This window comes from Trichechus manatus, unplaced genomic scaffold (assembly GCF_000243295.1).
Source record: "Trichechus manatus latirostris isolate Lorelei unplaced genomic scaffold, TriManLat1.0 scaffold00021, whole genome shotgun sequence".
NCBI lineage: Eukaryota > Metazoa > Chordata > Mammalia > Sirenia > Trichechidae > Trichechus > Trichechus manatus.
The window spans coordinates 11,289,634-11,315,116 of NW_004443957.1; the positions used below are offsets into that span (position 1 = coordinate 11,289,634).

Here is a 25,483-nt window from a genome sequence, read left to right on the forward strand (position 1 = left end):
GGCAGTAGTGACAGAGAAGTAGAGAAAAGGATAGATTTAGGATACGTTTTGGAGACAGCACTGACAGGACTTGTAGTTGGATTATATTTAGAGGATAAGGAAAAGTGAGAAATTAAGGATTTGTAGAGATGGGGCAAACTAATTTTGCAAAACACAAATCATTTATTTAAGTCATGTTTTTTTTAAGCAGTGATTTTTAATACAATATATTACAGGGATGAAACAAGATAGTGCATGCAATTGGGTGCCACAATGTCTAACCCACAGTAGGCTTTTGTTAAATTTTTATTCTTGACCCACCTCAACACCCTTCAGTTAGAAATTTGTATTCTCACTTTACTGTTTATTTCGTTTCACCAAATTTCAAGCAAATGATTAGAAAGCCCATCGGTGAGTATTATATGAGGTCAGTCATTTATCAGATTTCAGTAACTATTTTCTGAGCTCCTTCCATATGTAGTCACTGTAGTCGATGCTGGGAACATACTGGTGAATGCAGGGAATACAGTGCACTCCCTCAAGTAGTTTACAGTGGTAGGACAGATCATCTCAACATAATACAAATAATCATAAATTACACCTGGAATAGTTAAGAAGAAGACCAAGAAGTACTATAAGAATATCTCTTCTTGACTTTCATATTTTCCCTAGATGACCTTATTCATTCCCATATTGCATCTTGCATTTGCACAACAATGTTGTCTGAACCCATTCCTGGGATCCATATTTATACTTCACATGACCTGTGGAACATCTCCAACAGATTGCCATATATTCTTTGCTGACACCATTTATATTCCATTTTTTCCTGTCCTCAGTGTTTTTCCTTTATTACCACCTATCAGTTTATATCTTTTCTATTGACCCAGTTTATCCAGCGAGAAGTATCACAGACATAACAGTAGTAGTTACATAAGATGTCTGTTATTAATCTCATTTTCCCCATGAGAACTGAGACTCAGAGAGGTTAACTTTCCTGAAGTCACACAACTACTGGATATCAGATCTTGGATTTAAGCCCAGGTCTCTCTGATATCTCAGCTTGTGTTCTTTCCGTGACAACATTTTGAAGGACTGTTAACATTTTAAAACAAAAAATAATCGAGAAGAACATTTCAGAAAGAGTGAAGAGCATTTTAAAAGGCTCAGAAATATTAAAGCACCAATATCTCTAATCAGAAAAATGTTAATGTATCCCTCCCGTGGATAAAAAACATATTTTATCCATTTTGATTACTGAACATTTCAGCACATATATATGCGGTAGCTACTATGTGTCAAGTAACTGCCTCTGCTAGGTTTTTAGGACAGAAAGAAGGATAATACATAGTGTATCTCTCTGATGGCCTTGGCAGGAGAGAGAGGCCTAAGTTGATTTCATTACAGATCATGTAAGTACAATGCTGCAAGTGCTTTAAGAGAGACAGCACCAGGTGGAAAGAGCAAACAGTAGGGCCACATACCCCAATCCTAAGAATTAAGGAGTTGTTCCTGCAGAAGGTAATATCTGAGAACTGAGTATTAACAGGTAAGTGAATTAGAGGGTAAGCATAGTTCAAGAAAAGGGGAAAGTGTGAACAAAGACATGTTGTTGTTGTTGTTGTTTAGGTGCTGTCAAGTTGGTTCCAACTCATAGTGACCCTGTGTACCACAGAACAAAACACTGCCCGGTCCTGTGCCATGCTCATGATCATCGTTATTCTTGAGCTCATTCTTGCAGCCACTGTGTCAGTCCATCTCATTGAGGGTCTTCTTTTTTATTGACTCTGTACTTTACCAAGCATAATGTCCTTCTCCAGGGACTGATCCCTCCTGACAACATGTCCAAAGTATGTGAGACATAGTCTTGCCATCCTTGCTTCTAAGGAGCATTCTAGTTGTACTTCTTCCAAGACAGATTTGTTGCTTCTTTTGACAGTCCATGGTATACTCAATATTCTTCACCAGCACCATAGGCATCAATTCTTCTTCGATCTTCCTTATTCATTGCCCAGCTTTTGCATGCATATGATGCGATTGAAAATACCATGGCTTGGGTCAGGTGCACCATAGTCTTCAAGGTGACATCTTTGCTTTTCAACACTTTTTAAAGAGGTCTTTTGCAGCAGATTTGCCCAATGCGATGTGTCTTTTGATGTCTTGACTGCTGCTTCTATGGGTGTTGATTGTGGATCCAAGTAAAATGAAATCTTTGACAACTTCACAATCTTTTCTCCGTTTATCATAATGTTTATTGGCCCAGTTGTGAGGATTTTTGTTTTCTGTATGTTGAGGTGTAATCCATACTGAAGGCTTTGGTCTTTGATCTTCATCAGAAAGTGCTTCAAGTCCTCTTCACTTTCAGCAAGCAAGGTTGTGTCATCTGCATAATGCAGGTTGTTAATGAGTCTTTCTTCAACCCTAATGCCCCATTCTTCTTCATATATTCCAGCTTCTCAGATTATTTGCTCAGCATACAGACTAAGTATGATGAAAGAATACAACCCTGATGCATACCTTTTCTGACTTTAAACCATGCAGTATCCCCTTGTTCTATTCGAATGACTGCCTCTTGATCTATGTACAGGTTCCTCATGAGCGCAATTAAGTGTTCTGGAATTCCCATTCTTCATAATGTTATCCATAATTTGTCATGATCCACACAGTCAAATGCCTTTGCGTGTCAATAAAACACAAGTAAATATCTTTCTGGTATTCTCTGCCTTCAGCCAGGATCTATCTGACATCAGCAGTGATATCCCTGGTTCCACGTCCTCTTCTGAAACTGGCCTGAATTTCTGGCAGTTCTCTGTCGATATACTGCTGCAGCCGGTTTTGAATGATCTTCAGCAAAATTTTACTTGTGTGTGATATTAATGATATTGTTCAGTAATTTCTGCTTTCAGTTGGATCACCTTTCTTGGGAATAGGCATAAATATGGATCTCTTCCAGTCGGTTGGCCAGGTAGCTGCCTTTCAAATTTCTTGGCATAGACGAATGAGCACTTTCAGAGCTGCGTCCATTTGTTGAAACATCTCAGTTGATATTCCGTCAATCTCTGAAGCCTTGTTTCTTGCCAGTGCCTTCAGTGCAACTTGGACTTCTTCCTTCAGTACCATCAGTTCCTGATCATATGCTACCTCTTGAAATGGTTGAATGTCGACCAACTCTTTTTGGTATAATGACTCCGTATTCCTTCCATCTTCTTTTGATGCTTCCTGCATCATTTAATATTTTCCCCATAGAATCCTTCACTTTTGCAAAAACATGGAGGCATGAAATTGCCTAGTATGTTCAGGTAGCTTCAAGTACTTGAGTATTACACGCTGTAAAGTGTAAGGGTACACGTGGCCAACAATGAGGCTGAAGAGGAAGAAGTGGTAGAGATCCTGGCATGTCTTACTAAGGAGCTTCATTTATATCTTTGAGAACCAGGGTAAAATGCAACATATTAATTAAGAAATTGGGCTCTGAGGATGGATTATAGGGGTCCCAAGCAGCTCTGCTGCTTAGTAGCTGAATGACCTTTAGAAAGTTGTTCAACCTCTTTGTGCCTCCATTTCTTTCCTCATCTGTAACATGGGTGTAATAATAGTATCTACTTCATAGGGTTGTTTCAAGGGTTACATGCATTAATAAAACTCTTATAACAGATCTGACACATGCTAATACTCAATAAATGTTGGCTGTTATGGACTATGGAGAGCTCTTGATGAGTTTTAAGCAAGTGAAATACAAAATTACATTTGTGTTTTATATATAGCCTTCATTTGACAGTGTGAATAGTCGATTTGAAGGAGGCAGGATGGAGGCAAGTCCATTTCCTAACTGGTTGTAACAATCTAGGCAAGACATAATAAGGTCCTTAACCAAGGCAATGGATATGGAAGGAGGAGGAAAACTCAAGAGATTATATCGTAGAATTTATAGTCTATCATGCATCCGTCCATCCATCCATCCATCCATCCAGCATTCTAGTGCTTCCTGTGTGCCAGGCATGTTTGACAGACACTGGGAACACAGTGTTAAGTGATATCCAATTCTTTCCTAACAAGGAAAAGAAAAATTATTAGTGTTTTAATGTAATAATAGAATAGATTATTGGTCTAAGAAGCCCAGGCTAGCAGTTGATAAGGAAAGTGGCATACATTTTAGAAGGAATGACTATTAAGCTAATAGGTTTAAAATAGGTCTATATTATGTTTTTGGGTGTGTGAAAATTAACACAGCCAAACAGACATCCACGCAACAATTTCTGCATGTACAATTCAGTGACATTGGTTACTTTCTTCTTATTGTGTCATCATTCTTGCTTTCTTCCCAAATTGTTTAATCACCATTAACTTATACTTATTGCCCCCTAAACTTCTCATCCTTGCTTTAGAGTTACTGTTTTCAATTGGATCTCATATATATAATTTTCTTAAAGAGTGCAATGCTCAAGGCAAACATTCTTTACTAATTGAGCAAAGCTGTTCGTTTTAAAGATAACTTCAGGGGATAGTTTCGGTTCAAGCTTTAAAGATTATCTTAGTGCAGTAGATTCGGGGGTTCTTCCAGTCTCAATGTGTCCAGGAAATCTGGATTCCATAAGAATTTTGGATTTTGTTCCACATTTCCCCCCTTTTGATCAAGATCCATCTATTGAATCCTTGATCAAAATGTTCAGTAATGGTACCTGTAGGCACCATCCAGTTCTTCTAATCTCATGGCAAAGGAAGCAGTAGTTCATGGAGGTAATTAGATCTACGGTCCAGTTCCTGGGTCTCCTTCTTCCTGTGTTGCTCCAGGTAAATAGAGACCAACTGTTGTATCTTAGATGGCTTCTTGCAAGCTTTTAAGACCCCAGGCATTACTCAGTGAACTAGGAGGTAGAACAGAGACTCTAAAGACAATATTAGTCCAGTTGACTGGATAGACCCACAAAATCATGACCCTAAACCCTCAAACCAAGAACACTAATTCTAAGAGGTGTTTCATTGTTAAGTAGTATTAGCAGCTCCTGAGTAGTATCAGCAGCTGCTCCTTTGTTGTTGTATAATTTTATGTAACACAAAATTGACTTTTTCTGTTGTTACAGCTTAGAAGTATCAGTTACATTAGTCAAGTTGTATAAACGTTACCTTTAATTAATGCCAATTTTCCCAATACCATAGACAAAAACTCATTACTTCCCAAAAAATGATTTTCCCCTCGTCTCACTCCTGGTGACCACAAATAACCATTGGTCTCTATGCTTTTGCCTATTCTTGCCATTTCATATAAGGGAGATCATACAGTTTTTGTCCTTTTGTGATTAACTAGTTTCATTCAGCATAGTGTCTTCCAGATTTATCCATGTTACATTGTGGCCAGTTGACTAAATAGACCCATGAAACCATGATCCTAAAACTTCAAACCAAGGAAATAATCCCAAGAGATAGTATCAGCAGCTGCCCCCCTTTTTTTTGTTATTGTTGTTGTACAATTTTATACAACATGCATTAGGACTTCATTTTACTTTATGGCTGAGTAGTATTCCATTGTGTATACCACATTTTGTTTATCCATTCATCTGTTGATAGGCACTTTGGTTGTTTCCACATTTTTGCTGTTATCATTGCCAGTCTGGTAGGAGTGAGGTAGTACCTCATTGTAGTTTTGATTTGCATATCTCTAATGGCTAATGACATTGAACATCTTTATACTGTATTTTTTTTTTAAATATTTTATTGTACTTCAGGTGAAGGCTTACAGAACAAATAGTTTCTCATGAAACAATAGTACACATATTGTTTTATGACATTGGTTAACAACCCCACGACATGTCAACCCTCTCCCTTCTCGACCTTTTTTTTTTTTTGGTGAAAATATACATAGCCAAAGATACACCATTTCAAAAATTTCTGCATGCACAGTTCAGTGACATTGACTACGCTCTTCCAATTGTGCTGCTATTCTCACTTTAGATGAAGTCTTACAGAACAAAATAGTTTCTCATTTATATACTGTATTTTTTTAAGAGACAAATTAAACATTCAATTAGTCGGAACTAGCCCCTTAAAGGAATAGACAAAGGAGATTATAAAAGAAGAAAAGAAGTTTACCAGGCAGGTAAGTATGAGGGGAATTCTAGGCATGAGAACCAGCACATGAAAAGCACAGAAGGGGAAGTAGGTTGATGCATTCAAGAAATTGTACATCATCACATGATCATCTGTATGGCTTCAGAAAAATCATTTGATAAAATCCAACACCCTTTCTTGATGAAAACCTAAAGAAGATTGGAATAGAAGGGAAATTCCTCAGTATGATTCAGGGCATATATGAAAAGCAATAGCCAGCGTTATACTTAATAGAGAAGGACTGGGAGCTTTCCCCCTGAAATTCAGAAAAAAACAAGGGTTCCTGCTCTCACCACTTCTATTCAATATTGTATTAGAAGTCCTAACTAGAGCAATAAGACAAGAAAAACAAATAAAACATATCCAGATTGGAAAAGAATAAAATTACTTCTGTTTGCGGATGATATAATCCCATATATAGAAATCCCAAAGAGTCCACAAAAAAACTTCTAGAGCTAATAGAGGAATTTAGCAAAGTTGCAGGGTATAAGGTCCATCAACAAAAATCAGTTGGGTTTCTATACACCAGCAATGAGAAATCTGAAAGCGGAATTAGGGAAACGATTCCATGTACAATAGCATCAAAGAGAGTAAAACATCTAGGAATAAACCTAACCAGGGACGTGAAGGACTTATGCAATTAAAGCTATAAAACACTGCTGAAAGAGATTAAAGAAGACTTAAATAAATGGAAAAATGTTCCATGTTCATGAATTGGAAGACTTAATATTGTTTAAGATGTAAGTACTACCCAAAATGATCTATAGATTCAATGCAATCTCAATCAAAATTCCAACGGCCTTCATTATAGAAATAGAAAAACCAATCCTCAACTTTTTATGGAATGACAAGAAGTCCCAGATAGCTGAAGCGAAGTTGAAAGAGAAGAACAAGTAGGAGAACTTACACTTCTTGATTTTGATACATATTATACAGCCACAGTAATCAAAACAGCGTGGTACTGGTATAACAATAGACACATAGACCAATGGAATAGAATTGAGAGTCCAGAAATAAACCCACACATCTATGGTCAACTGATTTTTGACAAGGTGCTAAGTCCATTCAATGGAGAAAGAAGAGTCTCTTCAATAAATGGTGCTGGGAAAATTGGATTTCCACATGCAGTAAAATGAAACAGGATCCATGCCTCACACCATACACAAAAACAAATTCAAAATAGATTAAGGACCTAAACATGCAAACTAAAACCATAAAATTCTTAGAAGTAAAAGCAGGAGCAATGCTGTCAGGCCTAGCTCTTAACAATGGATTATCTAATATAATAGCTAAAGCACAAGCAGCAAAAGACAAAATAAAATAAATCGGATCTCATAAAAACTAAAAACTTTTTATATATCAAAGAACTTTACCAAAAAAGTGAAAAGACAAGCTACCGACTGGGAAAATATCTTTGGAAACCATATATCTCACAAGAATCTAATAACCAAAATATATATAAAACTTCAACAACTTAACAACAAAAAGACAAATAACCCAATCATAAAATGAGCAGAGGCCTTGAATAGACATTTCACCAAAGAGGACATTCAGATGACCATCAAACACATGAAAAGATGCTTAGCGTCATTAGCCGTCAGAGAGATAAAAATCAAAACCAGAATTTCACTCCCAGTAGGATGGCTAAGATTAAAAAAAAAAGAAAATAACAAATGTTGGTGAGGATGTGGGGAAATTGAAACCCTTATCTATTGCTGGTGGGAATGCAAAATGGTGCAGCCATTGTGGAAAACAATATGGCAGTTACTCAAAAAACTAAAAATAGAACTACCACATGACCCAGCAATTCCACTTCTAGGTATATACCCAAAAGATTTGAAAGCAGAGACTCAAAAAGAGACTTGTACACCGATGTTCATTGCAGCACTATTCACAATAGCCAAAAGGTGGAAACAACCTAAATGCCCATCAGTTGATGAATGGGTAAACAAAATGTGGTATACACATACAATAGAATACTACTCAACCCGCAGGAGAAATGAAGTCTTAATACATGCTACAATATGGATGAACCTGGAAGACACTATGCTGATGGAAAGAAGTCAGTCACAAAAGGACAAATATTATATGACCTCACTTATATAAGTACACAAGAAAAGGCAAATACATGGAGAACAAAGTTTATTAGTGGTTACTGGAGTGAGAGGAAGGGAGAAAGGGGGAGGTTAATGGTGATGGAAATATCACATTGATTCAGGGCAGAGTTGCAGAGCTGATTATTGTAATTGCTGTCAATAAGTTGTACACTTGTAAAAAGTTGAATTGGCAAAAGTTGTGTGATAGATATATTTACAACAACAAAAAAGGAGTAACTTCTGAGGCTGCTTATGTACAACCAAAAACCTCATGGGATTTGGTTTCTTGGTTTGGACGTTTAGGGTCCCAGTTTCATGGGACAGACATCCCAGTTAATTGGCCTAATACCATGTTTAGCGCTTCTGTTCTACCTCCTGGTTCAGTGCATGGTGCCTGGAGTCTTAAAAGCTTGCAAGCAGCCATCCAAGGCAAAACAATTTGTCTCTATTCGCCTGGAACAACAGAGGAAGGAGGAGAGTCAGGAATAGGATGAGGATATGGAATGTGTGAGACCAGAAGAACTGGATGGTGTCTGGATACCATTACTGAACATTTTGATCAAGGATTCTATAGAGGAATCCTGATCAAAAGGGGGAAAATACAGGACAGAATTTCAAATTCTCATGGACTCCAGACATCCTGGATCCATGAAAGTTGGATGAACCCCTGAAACTATTGCCCTGAGATGATTTTTTTTTAAATTGTTCATTAGTAGAAGTTTATAGAGCAAATTAGGTTTTCATTCGATGGTTTCTATACAAAGTGTTCCATAACATTGGTTCCATTCCCCACAATGTATCTGCCCTCGCTCCATTTCTGTCCTAGGTTCCCAGTTTCCTTTTGTCCTGATTGCTACCCCTTCCTCCTTCTCATCTTTGATTTTGGGCAAATATTGCCCTTTAGATCTCATATAATAGATTGTTCTAAGGAACATGTTCGTCTCGGGTGTTGTTGTTTATTCTATGGTCCTGTCTGTGGTTTGGCTGAAAGGTAGTCTCTGGTAATGTCTTCAGTTCCAGTTCAGAAGGGTGTCATAGGGCCATAGTCTTGGTAGTTCCTTCAGTCTGTATCAGACCAGTAAGTCTGGTCTTTTTTGTGAATTTGATTTTTTATTCTGCAATTTTTCTCCTGCTTTGTCCAGGACCACGTTGAGATAATCTTTAAACCTTAAATCAAAAATAACCCCTGAAATCTTCTTAAAACCAAATAATAATTGAGCTTAACAAGTATAAAAAAATGTCTTCCTTGAGCATTATGCTGTTTTAAGAACTATTTACATGGGATCAAAGTGACACCAGCAACTCAAAAGATTAGATTAGAAACCTTAGAGGGCAGTGAATTTATGTTGATGGGAGGAACAACTCAGAAAAGGCGGGTGAGAGTGGTTACACAACTTGAAGAATGTAATCACTGTCACTGAATTGTACATGCAGAAACTGTTTAATTGGTGTATGTTTTCTGTGTATATTCTCAACAACAAAATAAAAGAAAAGAAAAAGAAATTGTACATGATTTGCTAAGAGTGGAGCCCAAGGTACGTGTTTGTTTTAAAAATGTCAGAAGAGAATATATAAAAGGCATGTAGGGCTGTATCATGGAAGAACTTGCTTGTGCTCCCAAGGAGTTTGGACTTTATCCTGTTGGGACTAGGAAGGCATTGAAGAATTTTAAGCAAAGGCATAATATAATCAGATTTGCACTTTTAGGAAACTCTCTCTGGGAGTAATGAGGGGAATAAACTGGAAAGGAGGAAGATAGAATATAGTAGTGGCCCGGGTAAGAGATCAGATTAGGATTGAGCTGAAGTGATAGGAGTGCAGAAGAGGGGACAATTTTGAGAGATGGTGAGGGAGTCGAATCAACTAGATAGATGGTTTGAATGTGGAGGGAGGTAAAAGGTGGACTCTAGGATGATTCCCAGGTGGTGGTTGGGGTAATTGGGTAGATGAGGGTACCTTAGACAGGATAGGAAATGCAAGAGGAACAACTGTATTTAGGGAAGATATGGTGACTTTGGACATGTTGAGATTAAGTTGCACGGGAGCCTGCTTATATCCAGTAGCCCAGTGGATATTCAGGTTGGGAGCTCTGGAGAGAGGGCTGAGCTCATGATGGGCTGTTGGATAGTAACAAAAAAGAAGGGTATGGATAAGATCACCCAGAGTACAGATGCTGTGCCTTGAGTATATATTTTTGTTTTGTTTTTGTTGTTTCTTTCAGTACCCAAAACACGTTAGTCTGTCAGTATATTCATAATGATGTGTCTTTGTAAACCCTTTTATTTCCACTGGACTAACTTAATTACACTGTAGGATCTAGCCTGTTTAATTCTACTTCATTATTTTAAATAATTCAAATTAGATTTAAAACACTTACATACCAGACGTGTGGTTATCCAAAAAGTATAGTTGCAGCATGAGAAATTTCATACATGCTCTTCCTGCCAGTTAGCACTTACTAGCTACATCTTAGGCAAGTCACTTTACTTTTCTAAGCCTCTGAGGCCTCCTGTTTGAAAGGGATAACCGTACTAAAGACTTAGCATTGTTCTTGGCCCTTATAAACACTGAATAAATGGTAGCTGTTTTTATGCATGGAATCCCTGGATAGTATAAATGGTTATTAGTGCATTTGGCTGCTAACCAAAAGGTTGGCAGTTCGAGTCCACCCAGAGGTGCATCGAAAGAAAAGTCTGGTGATCTACTTCTGAAAAATCAGCCATTGAAAACCCTATGGAGTATCGTTCTACTCTGTCCACACATGGGGTTGCCATGAGTTGGAACACACTCCACAGCAACTGGTTTTAATGTTATGCATAATTTTAGTCACTTAAATATTTATCAAGAGTCTGTGATGTCCAAGTTGTTCTGTTAGTCCCTGCTTGGAACAGACAGATGTTTGAGTTATGTAAAGGGGCACAACAAGCATGGAAGACCTTTAGACACTTGTTACTACCATCATGCAAGACAGGCTGTGGCAATACTGAGTGTGGACTCTTATTGAGGTCACAGGGGGCCGATCACCTCCAGTAGAAATGGAGGAAAAATCACTCCTACTCTCACCATTGTGCCACCACTGAAATTCTACTGAATCTGTTTAAAGTTGTAAGTGAGTGAGGGCGAGAGAGAGAGAGCCTATGTGCATGCGTGTGTGTGTGTGATGTTATGGCTGTATAGTCTATTACCGTCTTTATTTCAGAACGTGGACTTGGCCATTCAAAAAAATGAATGTTCCCATCTTGACGTATTCATTTTGTGGAAACAAATTCACTTGCTAATACAGGGGCTGACCCATATAACTCCTGCACTGAAAATGTTATTTTTCACAATGACAGCTGTTAAACTACACCTAGCATTCTATGTAACATGAAGATGCCAGAGATTGCAAATTTAATAGAGAATTGGAGTTTGGCCATAGGAAGAAGGTAAAAGCAAATCACATCTTATCAAGATGAGTACCTGGTAACCCGTTGTCGAGTCAATTCTGACTCATAGTGACCCTATAGGATAGAGTAGAACAGCCCCATAGGGTTTCCAAGGAGCAGCTTGGTGAATTCAAACTGCCAACCTTTTGGTTAGCAGCCATAGCTCTTAAATACTACACCACCAGGGCTCCAAAATGAGTACAGCATCTTATTATTTCCAGCAAACACACGCACATACACATAAAAGTTAAAAAACAAAAAATGCTAGTTTAGCTTAAGAGGATCAGAGAATAGTCTAGATTCTATATGTCATAATTTTAATCTGATCAATTAAAAAAAAGCTGACCTTTGCTAACATATGCTTATGCCCTCTGCTTAAGCCTGAAAATGAATATGAGCGGTATACACACCGCCCAGAGAAGGGGGTGAAAGAACTTAGATAGCATTCCATTTTCCAGCCTGAGTCACTAACATGGCTTGAAGAAAGCTGCTTTTATGTAGGACATTGTGACTGAGCTGCCAAGGATGTAGCTCCTCAAAATGAAGAACAGAGTGCTTATCAGTTAAAAATTGAGAAGGCAGACGTGCTTTATTGTCACAAGCATATATTTAGAAGTGACTGTTCTCAAGGCAGGCTTTGGATGCCCCTTCTCAACTTAGATTCAACTTAGAATCTTACAAACCAGATGGCAGGCACAGGCTTCAAACCAATTCTGTAGGGGATAAAATGGTGAAGTACGGTCTTCCTAATAAGATAGCTTTTGTTTGTTTGTTTTTCTATTAGGCTACATTAATTGAAAGATAGAAAACTACAGTGCAGGAAATGCTAGGTTCCCTGCCTGGCTTCCTGACTTTGCCTTGGACAAATTTTATGATGGTGGGCAAGTCACTTTGCTGCTTCAGTCTTTCCATTGATAGGAGGAACATGTCAGACTTCAATATTTTCTAGGGTCTAGTAACATTCCATTATTTTATTATTCTGTTATTCATATCTAGAGTATCCTTTTCAGACTGTGGAACACTTGACTGAAGGGCATTGTCCAAATAAGTGTGTCTGTGGGACAGCAGCAGGCAGGATTGTGAACAGTCTAGAATAGCCCAGAAACCAGCTCATGGGAGGCTCAGTTAGCAGCAAGGATAGTGAGCTTGGACAAAAAGGAAATTAAGGCTTTCTTTACATTCAATTGACATCATGTGGTTATCCAAAAAGTATTGTTGCAGCATGAGCATGTGGCATTGTGTTGGGCTGAATCAAGACGTGAATGGCAGAGAGAGCGAGAGTTGTGCAGGTGGTTACAGTACTAAGATACTGGTACTAAATGTCATCTTTATTTCACCTGTTTGTTGGATATTAGGAACTTGCCAACGTATTGAGGGCCCATCTTTTAAAAAGTAAAGACTACCAGACAAAAAACAAATACCTAGAGAATTAAGCATTTGCTATCTTACTTCTCCTAGTCGAGAACAGCATGGGTTCTTGGATACTCACTGTTAATGTGTCTGCGTCTAAAGAGTGAACCAAATAAGAGGTAGGTCTCACAGAAAAGTCTTTTATCAGTGTTTGGCTAACTCTCTAATCTTAATATATCCAGAGTCCTTTTTGTCTTTCTAAGCCCTAAACCATGTTAGCACAACGCATTTTATACATGCTCTCCTCTCCTACATGACTTCATGAAAAGAATGAAGGAAACTATTTGTTATTAAGCCCCCACTATGTGCTAGGCACTTTGAGAGACTCCTTTATATGCATTAACTTACAGTGTTACATTTTCAGAGCAACTTGGCTAGGTAGATAATATTGCTATTTTATAGAAGCCTAGAGAAAGTTAAGTAACTTACCCATGTTATACAGCCAGTAAATGTGACTAAAAGATGCTGTAATATGTAATGCCTGTTTTGATATTGGAGAGATATTTAGTTCTCATTACTCTGGGTCCAGATCAATCCTACTAGTATCAATGTACTTCTGTCGACATCCACTGTGGACAGCAAAGACCTAGGGTGTGTTCCTCCTTTTATAGTGTTCATCACATCCTGCTTTATGTCTGTGTTTGGATACCTCACTGATTAGAAGCTCCTTCAGGGTGGAAAATGTTGCCTTTTTCACCTTTGTAACCCCTGGAGTAACTACCTAGCAGGTTTATTTGCACTCAGTGTTCTTAATTACAGTTCCATCAGTTAAATCAAATATGCTTTTCATTTTACAGTAGAAATCTATTTATGTCCTGAACATGTCCACCTACTGTGACACAGTGGAGTGACTCAGGATGAGGACCCTCAAGTGGGAGCTGTAAATAGGAGTGTACCACTATCCCCCTGCTTCCAGCGCTCCAGGGACCTGGGCTTCTATTCTTTTAGACCATGGCTTTGGGAGCATTGCCTAGCCCCTTTTACTTCTTCCTCACTCTTGCTTGTTTGGTGATTCCCTTATATTTTCCATACTGTCTTCAATTTGCTCTCGAACTTACCTTTCAGAATAATAATAATTCTTTTTAAATCTCTTTTATAGTAGTGTAAGGAACTCTGAGAAACCATGTATTATACGTTCATAAAAGTTTCTTTTTGATTATTTCATTTTTTATATTACTCTATAATTCAGTTTTTTCTCTTAAGTGTTCTGTGATTTATTGCTGAGTGTGATCAGCAATAAATAAATTATGTGGGGGCTGGAGAGGGAGAGGGGGAAATGCTGTCACTGACATGAGTGACTGTTCTTGAGCTTCAGAAATCCCTGGAATACATGCTTCCATTTCCCCCAGTGATGTTCTAGAAGAGTTATTTTACCTGATATTTGATCAACAGCCTCTTCTCAAGAGACAGTCTGAAGTCAGGACCAGGGTTGAAAAATTATGGAAATTTTGAAAGCAAGGACAACACATTTTTGAGGGAAAGCGTGATGGAGAGATTGGGAAAACTGAAATATATGACTTCTTGTTTTTAGTGCCTTTTACACAGCATTTTGTTAAAAGTATTTAAATATTTTTAATGTAACCTTGGTTTGCTTATTAAAATATCATATTTTAATTATTATATTCAATATTTATAGTACATACAATTTTAACTTTTTTTGTGGGCATCAGATCCAAACAATATAGTTCCAGAATCTTTTGATTAGCTCTTATTTCATTGTACTGGAATCCTGCTGGGCAAGAAGGTCTTTGTTTCTGTTTTATATAAGAAAAACTAAATGCCTCTGCTAGTGTTCTTTGAGGCTGAGTCAGTTAGAAGGAAGCATCGCCCCTATCCTTTAAAAAAATCTATTGAAAAAGATCCTATAAGCAAAGGAGTCAGTGTCACATGGCGCCTTGTCTTTATATGGTAGTGTTTTTCACACTTACACAGCAGTAGCACACTCTTTTCAAACAGAATCTAACGCAGAGCTCCAATATGTAAGCAACGTAAAAAATGGAACTGTTGCGTGTGTTTGTGTGTGCTGCACACACGTATGCACACACACATGGGTGGGGTATAAAAGGCCCAGAATCTTTTTCTTACAAGTTTGCACCCCTTCCAGCCCAACCAACCCCCATCTTTTAGCCAGTTGCCATTGAGTTGACTCCGATTGATGGCTGCCCCGTGTGTGGCAGTTGAACTGTGCTCCATGGGGTTTTCAGTGGTGGAGTTTTTGGAAGTAGATTGCTAGGTCTTTCTTCCTAGGTGCCTCTGGAGGACTTGAACTTCTAACCTTTCAGTTAGCAGCCAAGCACATTAACATTAATCGTTTGCACTGCCCAGGGATTCAACCCCCATCCTAATACATTTCCTACAAAATTCTAGGGATGAACCCTAGGATCATTTTACATTAAAATTCTGTGTATAATTTTTAAAAATCATTTTTAGAAGAAATAAAAGACTTGGTGGCAATATATAAAAATCTCATTTAAAACATTTTGCTAAATAACACTTTAAAAATTTAACAATAGAAAGTTTTTTCCTGAGATTTTAGAAAAAGAAACCAAGCGATATTTTATTAAAAGTGGCATTATCTCCCTTTCTCCCCAGTTCTGTAATTAGTCTATTTTTTTAACCAGGATCACAAAAATATGCCGATAAATAGGTTTCTATTTTGTTACTTGCGTAGATTTGTAACTCTTATTTGTCCGAGTAGGAAACCAATACTCGGAAGGAGCTTGCTCTGGCTCTCTTAGCTCTGTTACTTTGTACAGTGCTATAACTTGCGTAGAGAAACTGGTCAAGTATTTATGAGACCCACTGCAGAACTGCGGAACCAAGATACTGAATATATATTAGTTAATTGTTATGATAAAGTTAAGAAACTATCCTTTAAGGTGATCTTGTCTTTCTACCCTCATTTGGCTATAGCTGATTATTCACATCAAGGAAATTAAAATAATGCTTTAACACTAAGATAGTAAAATTTTAAACTGTGGATAATTGTCAGTTACACTACGACTAGAAAAGGATTAATCTGACCAAAGATTATCAAAACAATGTTTTGAACTATTAACTGAGTATTTATCAAGGTCTGTGGTGGCACAGTGGTTAACAGCTTGGCTGCTAAGCAAAAGGTCAGCAGACTATGAGTTGAAATCGATGTGATGGCAGTGGGTTTCGTTTTAGTTTTTTTTTATGGTATAATAGGGGCCCTGCTGGCACAGTGGTTAAGAGCCATGGCTGCTAACCAAAAGGTTAGCAGTTCGAATCTACCAACTGCTCCTTGGAAACCCTATGGGGCAGTTCTACTTTGTCCTTTAGGGTCGCTATTAGTCAGAATCAACTCGAAGGCAAGGGTTTATGGTATAGTAAAGGAGCCCTGGTGGTACAGTGATTAAGCATTTGGCTGCTAAACAAAAGGTCAGTGATTTGAACTCACCAGCCGCTCTGGGGGAGGAAGATGTGTCACTCTGCTTCCATAAAGATTTACAGCCTTGGAAACCATATGAGGCAGAGCTACTCTGTCCTATAGGGTCCCTATGAGTCGGAATCAACTCGATAGCAATTGGTTTGGTTTTTTTGGTTTTATGGTATAATGAAAAGGTCCCTGGGTGGTGCAAATGGTTTACGCTGGGCTGCCAACCACAAGATTAGTGGGTGGTGCAAATGATTTGTGCTGGGCTACTAACCAAAAGATTGGAAGTTTGAACCCACCTAGCAGTGCTAGGGAAGAAAGGCCTGGCAACCTGCTTCTGTAAAGATTACAACCAAGAAAACCCTACGGAGCTTAGTTCTGCTATATAAAACATGGGGTCACCATGGGTTGGAATCAACTCGACAGTAACAGATTTTTTTTTAATGGTATAATAAAGTTACTGATTTATTATTATTATTTTTTAGAATCTCAACTTTAGTAGTTCCTTAACTATATACCCTTGATGTTATGTTGTATGTTTTTATGTTTTATCATACTACAGAACAATGTTGTTTTTATTTATGGCCAGCCTTCTGCACATCCTGGCGTTGCAAAATGTCATTATTATTGCACAAACATTTCAACTTGAGGGTGTGTCATTTCTTGCATGCTCGGTCCTTGCTCTTCTGTTTACGCTCCATCATTTTGCCCTAACACCTCTCCTTTGTGATTTCGGTAATCCAAAAAGGACTGGAGCACCCCACTGTAAATTCACAGTATAAGATCAGACTTTAATCTATTCTTCTTATTAGAAAGCAGAAGTGAATAAAGGTCTACCTTTTAGCTGGTATGCTGTCTGATTTTTCTGTGAGCATCACACGTTAGGAGAAGCTAGTTCATCTGTCTGTGGGTTTAGGGTTCAACAGCATAAGCTGTCAGACTAACGTTGATTGAAGGTGGACTGGGAGGGGGAAGCGCATCTGTCCAACGGCTTGCTCGCCATTGGCTTCTTATTACAGCATTCTCCCCCGAGACACACACACTCTGCACGCTCATTCACCTACCTCCTCCTCTTCCCTCCCCTTCCTTCCCTACCCCTTCATTATGGATTCACTGCAAGAGGCAGCAGCAGCAGCAGCAGCAGCACTGCTTGTCACGAATCAAGGATTACAATGAGCTCATCCTTTTCTCCTTGCAGCTTCACAACTGCCCTGGCTTCCTGGCTACTGCTACTGCTGTCTGCTCACGCTCTCACAGCACACACACAGGCACACACACACACAGGCACCCCCTCTCTCTCACACACACACAGCCCACTCTCACATGCTATACCCTTCTAGGCAGCTTGTCTGTGTTTTACCCATGTATCTGAACTCTCCTGCATCACTCTTGGCCATTTTCTTGCATTCGATTGCTTTTACCATTTTTTATTTAGATCAGTATTTGATTTCATTTTCATTTTTCCAGTCTACTTTGGGGCTCATGCACAGTGGATAATTTAACCAGAATGTTTTTCTTGTGGAGACATTAGCTGACAATTCCCATCTCAGACTGGCTTGTGCGTCCTCCTGGGGAAACCTAAGCCTGGCTCTCCTCCCGCCGCAGTTCTTAAAATTGTGGATAAGAGATCCAGCTTTCTCATTCTGGATACCTACTTACTGCTCATGGAAGAAGGGGTGCCCTGCCCAGCCCCAGCTGCTAAGCTCACACCTCCTGTCAAAAAGTCCCAGGACATGCACGACGAGAGGAGCAAGCTGGTGAATGAGTATGCATGCCGAGTGTTGGAACTTCTGGGGATGGGGCATCGTCTGTTTGTGCCTCGGCTTCTGGCGGTGAGACTGTTTTTCATTGCACTTCATTTGTAGGGAATCTGCCACCCTCTGTTAGAATCCCTTGTATGCCTGGAAGAGGCTGGCGATCTCCTGTTTTCCTCTTCTTATCCCCACTCCACTGAGAAGGAAGTGCTGAATGGCCACTGCCATGGGGCTCTTTCTGAGCCTGGTCCACGCCACTCCTTAATTGGCTAGAGATCATGGCTCTTTTCTCAGAGCCCGGGTCACGTTAGTGGCATTATCTCTGTGGCAGCAGAAAAAATGGTTTTCTGGCTGGCTAGGCTCAGCGAAAAAGCCAAATACACAAGTGCTTGATGTAGGCATTCTGTTATTTATGTCTCCAAAGGGTTAACTTTTATAATAGACATTATTGCCAGCTATCTGTACTACTTGTGGTTTGCTTTCCAAGCTCTCCATTTGATTGCCAGTTTGTTTGTTTTTTGGTAGGAAATTTCTCCCCCGAAAGATTGGGTTGAAAATTTTAGATTTCTCTCCTGGAATGATCAAACTGTGTACATCACCGTAAAGCTGTTGGGTCTGTGCTGTGAATCTGGCAAGTCTGGCTTGCTTGTTATTTGTTTTCCTGAATAAGAGAAAAATCAGCCTTCCTTCTCCTACCAAGGGTTAAAATTAAGTACCCACAATTGCTGGTGCAAGGTTTCTCTTTAGTGGTTTGAGAACTATACCCAGCAACTGTTCTATAATATAATTGGTCTACAGTAGTTCTTTACGATTATGTGATAATTGAACAAGAATAATTTAGCTTTATCTATTTTATACAATGGAGTTTAATACCATTCCAGACTGTTCTGTTGTTACCATTCTCTCATATTCTAGTCTTTTCAGTATAGTTTTTACTTGACTGGATTTAACTCTTTTCCTCCCACATGTCTCCCTCTAGTACAGTTCGTCTCTGTTTATACTTACCTCTACAATCAATAGTTCAATGTTCACTTATATATTTGTATGCAAATATAATCTCTTCTATATAATCATAACAGATGTGTTAGGTAGCCATGTACGTAAGGGATTTCTCACCCTAAAGAAAGTATGTTTATCACTGCAAGGTAAAGTTAGATGTAATGACCAACATGCAATTACTGGGGGGTTATTTTCAAGAAATATTTTCCTTTGTCATTTATGGAGGAGATAAAAATGCCTAATACATATGTTTTAATGCCCACATGAGGTCATCAGTGCTCACCTGAGTTTTTCTTTCCCTGAATCACTTTTTTTTTTCTTAAATAAAGGAGAAAACTGAAGACCCATGATTCTGTTAGAAAGGAGATCTTTCTTTAAAAAAAAAAAAAAAAAGTGGAAAAGAAGCATTTTATTTCAGGAGCTTTGACACTAAGAAGTGCTAAAACACAACGTTTCAACAACTTCTCTGCATCTCTTTGAGGAAGAGATTGTGGTCTAATGTATTTCTATTTTCTTAAAGACTACTCAACTTTGTGACTCAGGGACTTCCACTGGTAACTTTACTGTAATTCAGTGTTGCTTCCCTTTGGCATTTATATTTTCAGCATTTTGAAGAAAAACATGAATTGATAACTAAGAGTATCTCTTGTGCTCAAGTCTGCCTTAGGGATGAATTTAAACTGTCTCTACTTTTAAAAAAATTATCAGCAGTAAAATCCATGGGGGGTTGGATTTACAAGATCCAGGTCTTCAGGAGGTCATATGTATCTGTACGTTGCAACTGTACAGAGTCTGGTTGGTTGCCAGATTAGATATCCTTCAGGATTTTGGGGGGACCTAATATTCAGAACCTAGGTAATAGTGCCACTTGCATTACACGTGAAAAGCATATGCTGAATTTTCTATGGGGCCATTTGGAAATCTCTGATTTTGTTATACACAGTTGCATTTGAAAGATTATTAGTAGAACCAGTGAGCTCTGTGTTGGGGGAAATCACATGCCCTTTAATTAGCAATATGGCTGTGGATTGGGATCTGCTATCCAATGAGTTACTGCTCAAAGTTTAGCATCTGTACTGAGGGAAGTACAGTTGTTCAGCCTTGTGTTATTGGACTGGCTAATGATGCGGAGTCAATGGCTGATCTGCACAGGGTGGTCCTAAGAGGGATCCTGCCACATGCAGTATTGCAATCTTTCCTTTACCAGTCAAGAAGGCACGCACTGAAGTTTAAGAAACTACTGTGTCTTAATACTTTTTCAGTCACATTTTAAACATGAATGGGTGTGGGCTTAAACACATACAAATACCTTATTTTACTGTAAAGATCCCAGCATTTTTTTTTTTTCACATAAGACAAGTTAAATTTTTTTATATAACCCAATCAAATAAATGAAGATTTACCAAGATAGTGTTTCAGGAATCTAATCCTTATTTATTGTTCACTGAAGTAAGTGGGACCATCAAACTACTAGAACACTAGCTTCTATAACTCTTGGTTGAAAAGAGAGCACTGATTAAATGTAGGATGTAGATTTGGAATTTTTGCTTACTGTACTTCAAAAGTGCACCCAATAAAGAATAATTTCTCTTTAATAAATTATGTAGTTCATTTAAGATATTACCACCAGGCATACATTCTATGTGCAGAATCACCAAAGCCAGGTTTCTTTGGTAAAATCAAAATGCCAAAGCAACAGACACCAATATCCTAGACACAGCTAAGTAATATTTCCTTCCTCTAAAGCCTATACTTTGAAATGATTCCCAGACATTCAAAAGTATTTCTCAATTGCATAGAAATCCTGTTAGACACTATAACCAAAGGAAGAAAAAGCCTTTTAGGATGAAAGTAGTAAGGGTGAAAAAGAGAACCATGCTTAGATATTTTTCCCCCAAATAATCTCCTAAAAAGAATCAAACCTAGAATTTGCTATTTATCAGAGGGCTTTAAAGAAAGGCTTATTACCCAGGAATAATGAGTGGAATAGAAGCATCTGGAGCTAACAGTCAAATGTTACAACTATTTCCACCCTGACTCCTTTAAAAAAAAAAATCTCTTTAAAATGTGATACTTTTGCACTGAATTTTTCAGTGGGAAAAACACATTCAGAATGCTGTCAGCAGTGGCACATGGCTACAGTCCATACTCGGGAAGTGTGTGAAATTTGGAGAAGGAAGAAAAACTTCTTTCCGCTCATCCTCAAAATCTGTCTATCCTCCTCTAGATATTGGGATTTCTGTTTGTTTTTTTTTGTGGGGGGACTTACTTTGACTTGGGAAGTTATTATCAGATCATTATAGATTAATTTCAGTGTTGGCTATGGTTTCAATATGGAGATTCTGGGTACTTTCCACGGGGAATCCAAAGGACTCTATATAGATAGAGATATATCTATATTAATAGATAGTTTTTTTCCCCCCAGCTGTTCCTTCAGTACCCATTCTAAGGTTCCTTTTCTTTTTTTTTTTTTTTTTTACTGTGGTAAAAGTATAACAAAACGTTTGTCAGTTCAACAATTTTTACATGTACAATTTAGTGACATTGATTACATTCATCGTGTTGTGTAAACTTTTCCAAATTATTCCACCACCATTAACAGAAACTCAGTGCCCCCAAAGCAAAGACTCCCCTTTCCCTCTCCCATCCCTGGCAACCACTAATAAGCTTTGTTCTCAATACATTTGCCTGTTTCATATAAGTGGGATCGTACAATATTTGTCCTTTTGTCACTGTCTTACTTCAGTTGGTACAATGTTTTGAAGGTTCATCCATGTTGTACTTGCATCAAGACTTTATTTCTCTTTATCGTTAAGGTTTCATTTTGATCGAATTTCTTATGCTATTAAATTGCATTCTAGGTTTTTTTTTTGTTAATTTGTAGACTTTCTTAAAACATTAATTTTAATCAGGGATGAAAGAGCAGAGGAGAGAGTATATCTTCCATTTTTACCTCTGTTGCAAACAGCTACAAGGATTGTTCATTGAAAAGAGATTACACCTCTTAAAACAAGTTCAAGACCCCAAACACAAAAGTTGCCCTGTATATTTCTAATGTGCCCAAAATCTGTAAATCAATTTTTATATCAAAATAAGTCATATATCTACTTCCTAATTTATATTTTACAAATTTTATCTTTTTAATACTAGATATGCTTCACATGGAGCCTTAAAGAATTCATGGAACAAATTTATGTTAGTGTTTTATTACGTGCCAGGCAATTTCTTAGTTCATTTTACCGGGGCTCTAAGTGCAAGGGATACTTAACATTACCCTCCTACTTACCTTTTCCCTCTGGATATTTCTTCCTACCTACTTGAAAGGAAATAGAAGTAGGACCTGTTTATATGTCTTTAACTACCCGGGCAATCCTTTTATGTAATTTATATTCAAATGAAGGAAGAAATAGTGTTACCTTTAAAGATGTAATTGGTCGACATGTTTCATACCATCATTTAGAAGGATTTCACAGAAAGTCAAAGAGTAGAGGGTGGATGTTAGCAGAGCTGCTGATTTTCAAAATTTATCTTTTATTCTTATTTATAAGCTGGTAGAGTTTTTTTTCCTTTATTTTACAAGGGAAGAAAACGCGTCTTTGCTTATTCAAATTTCCATAATTCTGATCTATATTAAATTCTGGCCAATACTACTCAACAAAAAAGGTTGTGAAAGCAGTTGCTTCCTTTTTTTTTTTTTTTTCTGTTGTTGTAGTGTAAATGAAGTTTACATTTCAAGTTAGTCTCCTATACAAAAATTCATACGTACATTGTTATGCGACCCTAATTGCTCTCCCCTTACTGTTACAGCACACTCCTCCTTTCAACCCCTGATTCCCCATTTCCATTCAGGCAGCTCCTAACTCTCTCTGCCTTCCCATCCCACCTCCCTCAGAAGCTGCTCCTTTAGTCTTTTGTATCTACTTGAGCTAAGAGGCACACTCCTCATGAGTATCACTTTATATTCCACTCGCCTGTCCAATCCCTGTCTGAAGAGTTGGCCTTGGAAATTGTTTTAGTTCTGGGCTGACAGAGAATCTGGGGGCCGTGCTTTCCGCGGTTCCTCCAGTCTCAGTCAGACCATTAAGTCTGGTCTTTTTACTAGAATTTGAATTCTGTACCCCACCGTTCTCCTGCTGCATCTGGGACTCTGTTGTGTTCCCTGTCAGGGCAGTCATGTTGATAGCCAGGCGCCATCTAGTTCTTCTGGTCTCAGGCTGATGAAGTCTCTGGTTTATGCGGCCCTTTCTGTCTTTTGGGCTAATACTTTCCTTGTGTCTTTGGTGTTCTTCATTCTCCTTTACTCCAGGTGGTTGGGACCAATTGATGTATCTTAGATGGCTGCTTGCAAGCTTTTAAGACTCCAGACACCACTCACCAAAGTAGGATGCAGAACATTTTCTTAATAAGGTTTCTTAATGCCAGTTGACCTAGATGTCTCCTGAAAGCATGGTCCCCAGATCCCTACGCAAACTACTCTATCCCTGAAAGTGTTTGATTGTATTCAGGAAACTTCTTAGCTTTGGGTTAGTCCAGTTGTTCTGACTTCCCCTGTAGTGTGTGCTGTCCTTCCCTTCACCTAAGATAATACTTGTCTACTATCTAGTTAGTGAATAACCCTCGCCCTCCCTCCCCACCGTCATAACCATCAAAGAATGTTTTCTTCTATGTTTAAACCTTTTCTTGAGTTCTTATAATAGTGGTCTTATACAATATTTGTCCTTCTGTGACAGACTAAATTTACTCAGTATAATGCCCTCCAGATTCCTCCATGTTATATGATGTTTCACGGCTTCATTATTGTTTTTCATCATTGCATAGTATTACATTGTGTGGATATAACATAATATGTTTATCCATTCGTCCGTTGATGGGCATCTAGGTTGTTTCCATCTTTTTGCTATTGTGAACAGTGCTGCAATGGACATGGGCGTGCATATATCTATTCATGTGATGGCTCTTATTTCTCTAGGATATATTCCAAGGAGCGGGATAGCTGGATCGTATGGTACTTCTATTTCTACCTTTTAAGGAAGCGCCAAATTGATTTTCAAAGTGGTCGTACCATTTTACGTTCCTACCATCAGAGTATAAGGGTTCCAGTCTCTCCACAACCTCTGCAGCATTTATTATTTTGTGTTTTTTGGATTAATGCTAGCCTTGTTGGGGTGAGATGATATCTCATTTTAGTTTTGATCTGCATTTCTCTAATGGCTAATGATTGTGAACATTTCTTCATGTGTCTGTTATCCACCTGAATATCTTCTTTGGCTAAGTGCCTGTGCATATCCTTTGCCCATTTTTTAATTGGGTTATTTGTCTTTTTGTTGTTGCAGTTTTGCAGTATCTTATAGATTTTAGAGATTAGACACTGATTGGATTTGTCATAGACAAAAATTTTTTCCCAGTCTGTACGTTGTCTTTTTACTCTTTTGGTGAGTTTGGTGAAGTCTTTTGATGAGCATAAGTGTTTGATTTTTAGGAGTTCCAGTTATCTAGCCTCTCTTCTGGTGCTTGTGCATTGTTACTTATGGTTCATATTGTGTTTATAACATATATTAGGGCTCCTAGCGTTGTCCCTATTTTTTATTCCATGATCTTTTTCCTTTTTGATTTTATATTCAAGTCTTTGATCCATTTTGAGTTAGTTTTTGTTCATGGTGTGATGTATGGGTCTTGTTTCAGTTTTGCAGATGGGTATCAAGTTATGCCAGCACCATTTGTTAAAGAGACTGTCTTTTCCCCAGTTAATGGATTTTGGGCCTTTGTCAAATATCACCTGCTCATAGGTGGATGAATTTATGGCTGGATTCTCGATTCTGTTCCATTGGTCTATGTATCTGTTGTTGTACCAGTACCAGGCTGTTATGACTACCATGGCAGTATAATAGGTTCTAAAATCAGGTACCGTGAGGCCTCCCACTTTGTTCTTCTTCTTGAGTAAAGCTTTACTTATTTGGGGCCTCTTCCCTTTCCATATAAAGTTGGTGATTTGTTTCTCCATCTCATTAAAAAATGCTGGTGGAATTTGGATCAGGATTGCATTGTATCTGTAGATCGCTTTGGGTAGAATTGATTTTTTCACAATGTTGAGTCTTCCTATCCATGAGCAATGTATGTTTTTCCACTTATGCAGGTCTCTTTTGGTTTCTTGCAGTAGTGTCTTGTAGTTTTCATTGTATAGGTCTTTTACGTCTCTGGTTAGATTTACCTAAGTATTTTATCTTCTTGGGGTTTATTGTAAATGGTATTGATTTGGTTATTTCCTCTTCGAGGTTCCCTTTGTTGGTGTAAAGGAATCCAACTGATTTTTGTATG

At 38.2% G+C, this 25,483-nt stretch overlaps 1 protein-coding gene across 10 annotated transcripts in view; it reads left to right on the plus strand.

Annotated features, from left to right (window-relative positions):
• The window catches only part of RABGAP1L (RAB GTPase activating protein 1 like), a 775,464-nt gene that overhangs the window by 569,859 nt on the left and 180,122 nt on the right, over window positions 1-25,483 (plus strand). Inside the window, exon 1 of one of the 10 annotated variants that reach the window (XM_004372837.2) lies at window positions 17,974-18,247. The exons of the other annotated variants lie outside the window; for them this stretch is intronic. Coding sequence (XP_004372894.1) covers window positions 18,080-18,247 — 168 coding nt within the window. The 5' untranslated portion in view covers window positions 17,974-18,079. Of the gene's footprint in view, window positions 1-17,973; window positions 18,248-25,483 lie in introns of those variants that run through there. 10 annotated transcript variants of the gene reach the window in all.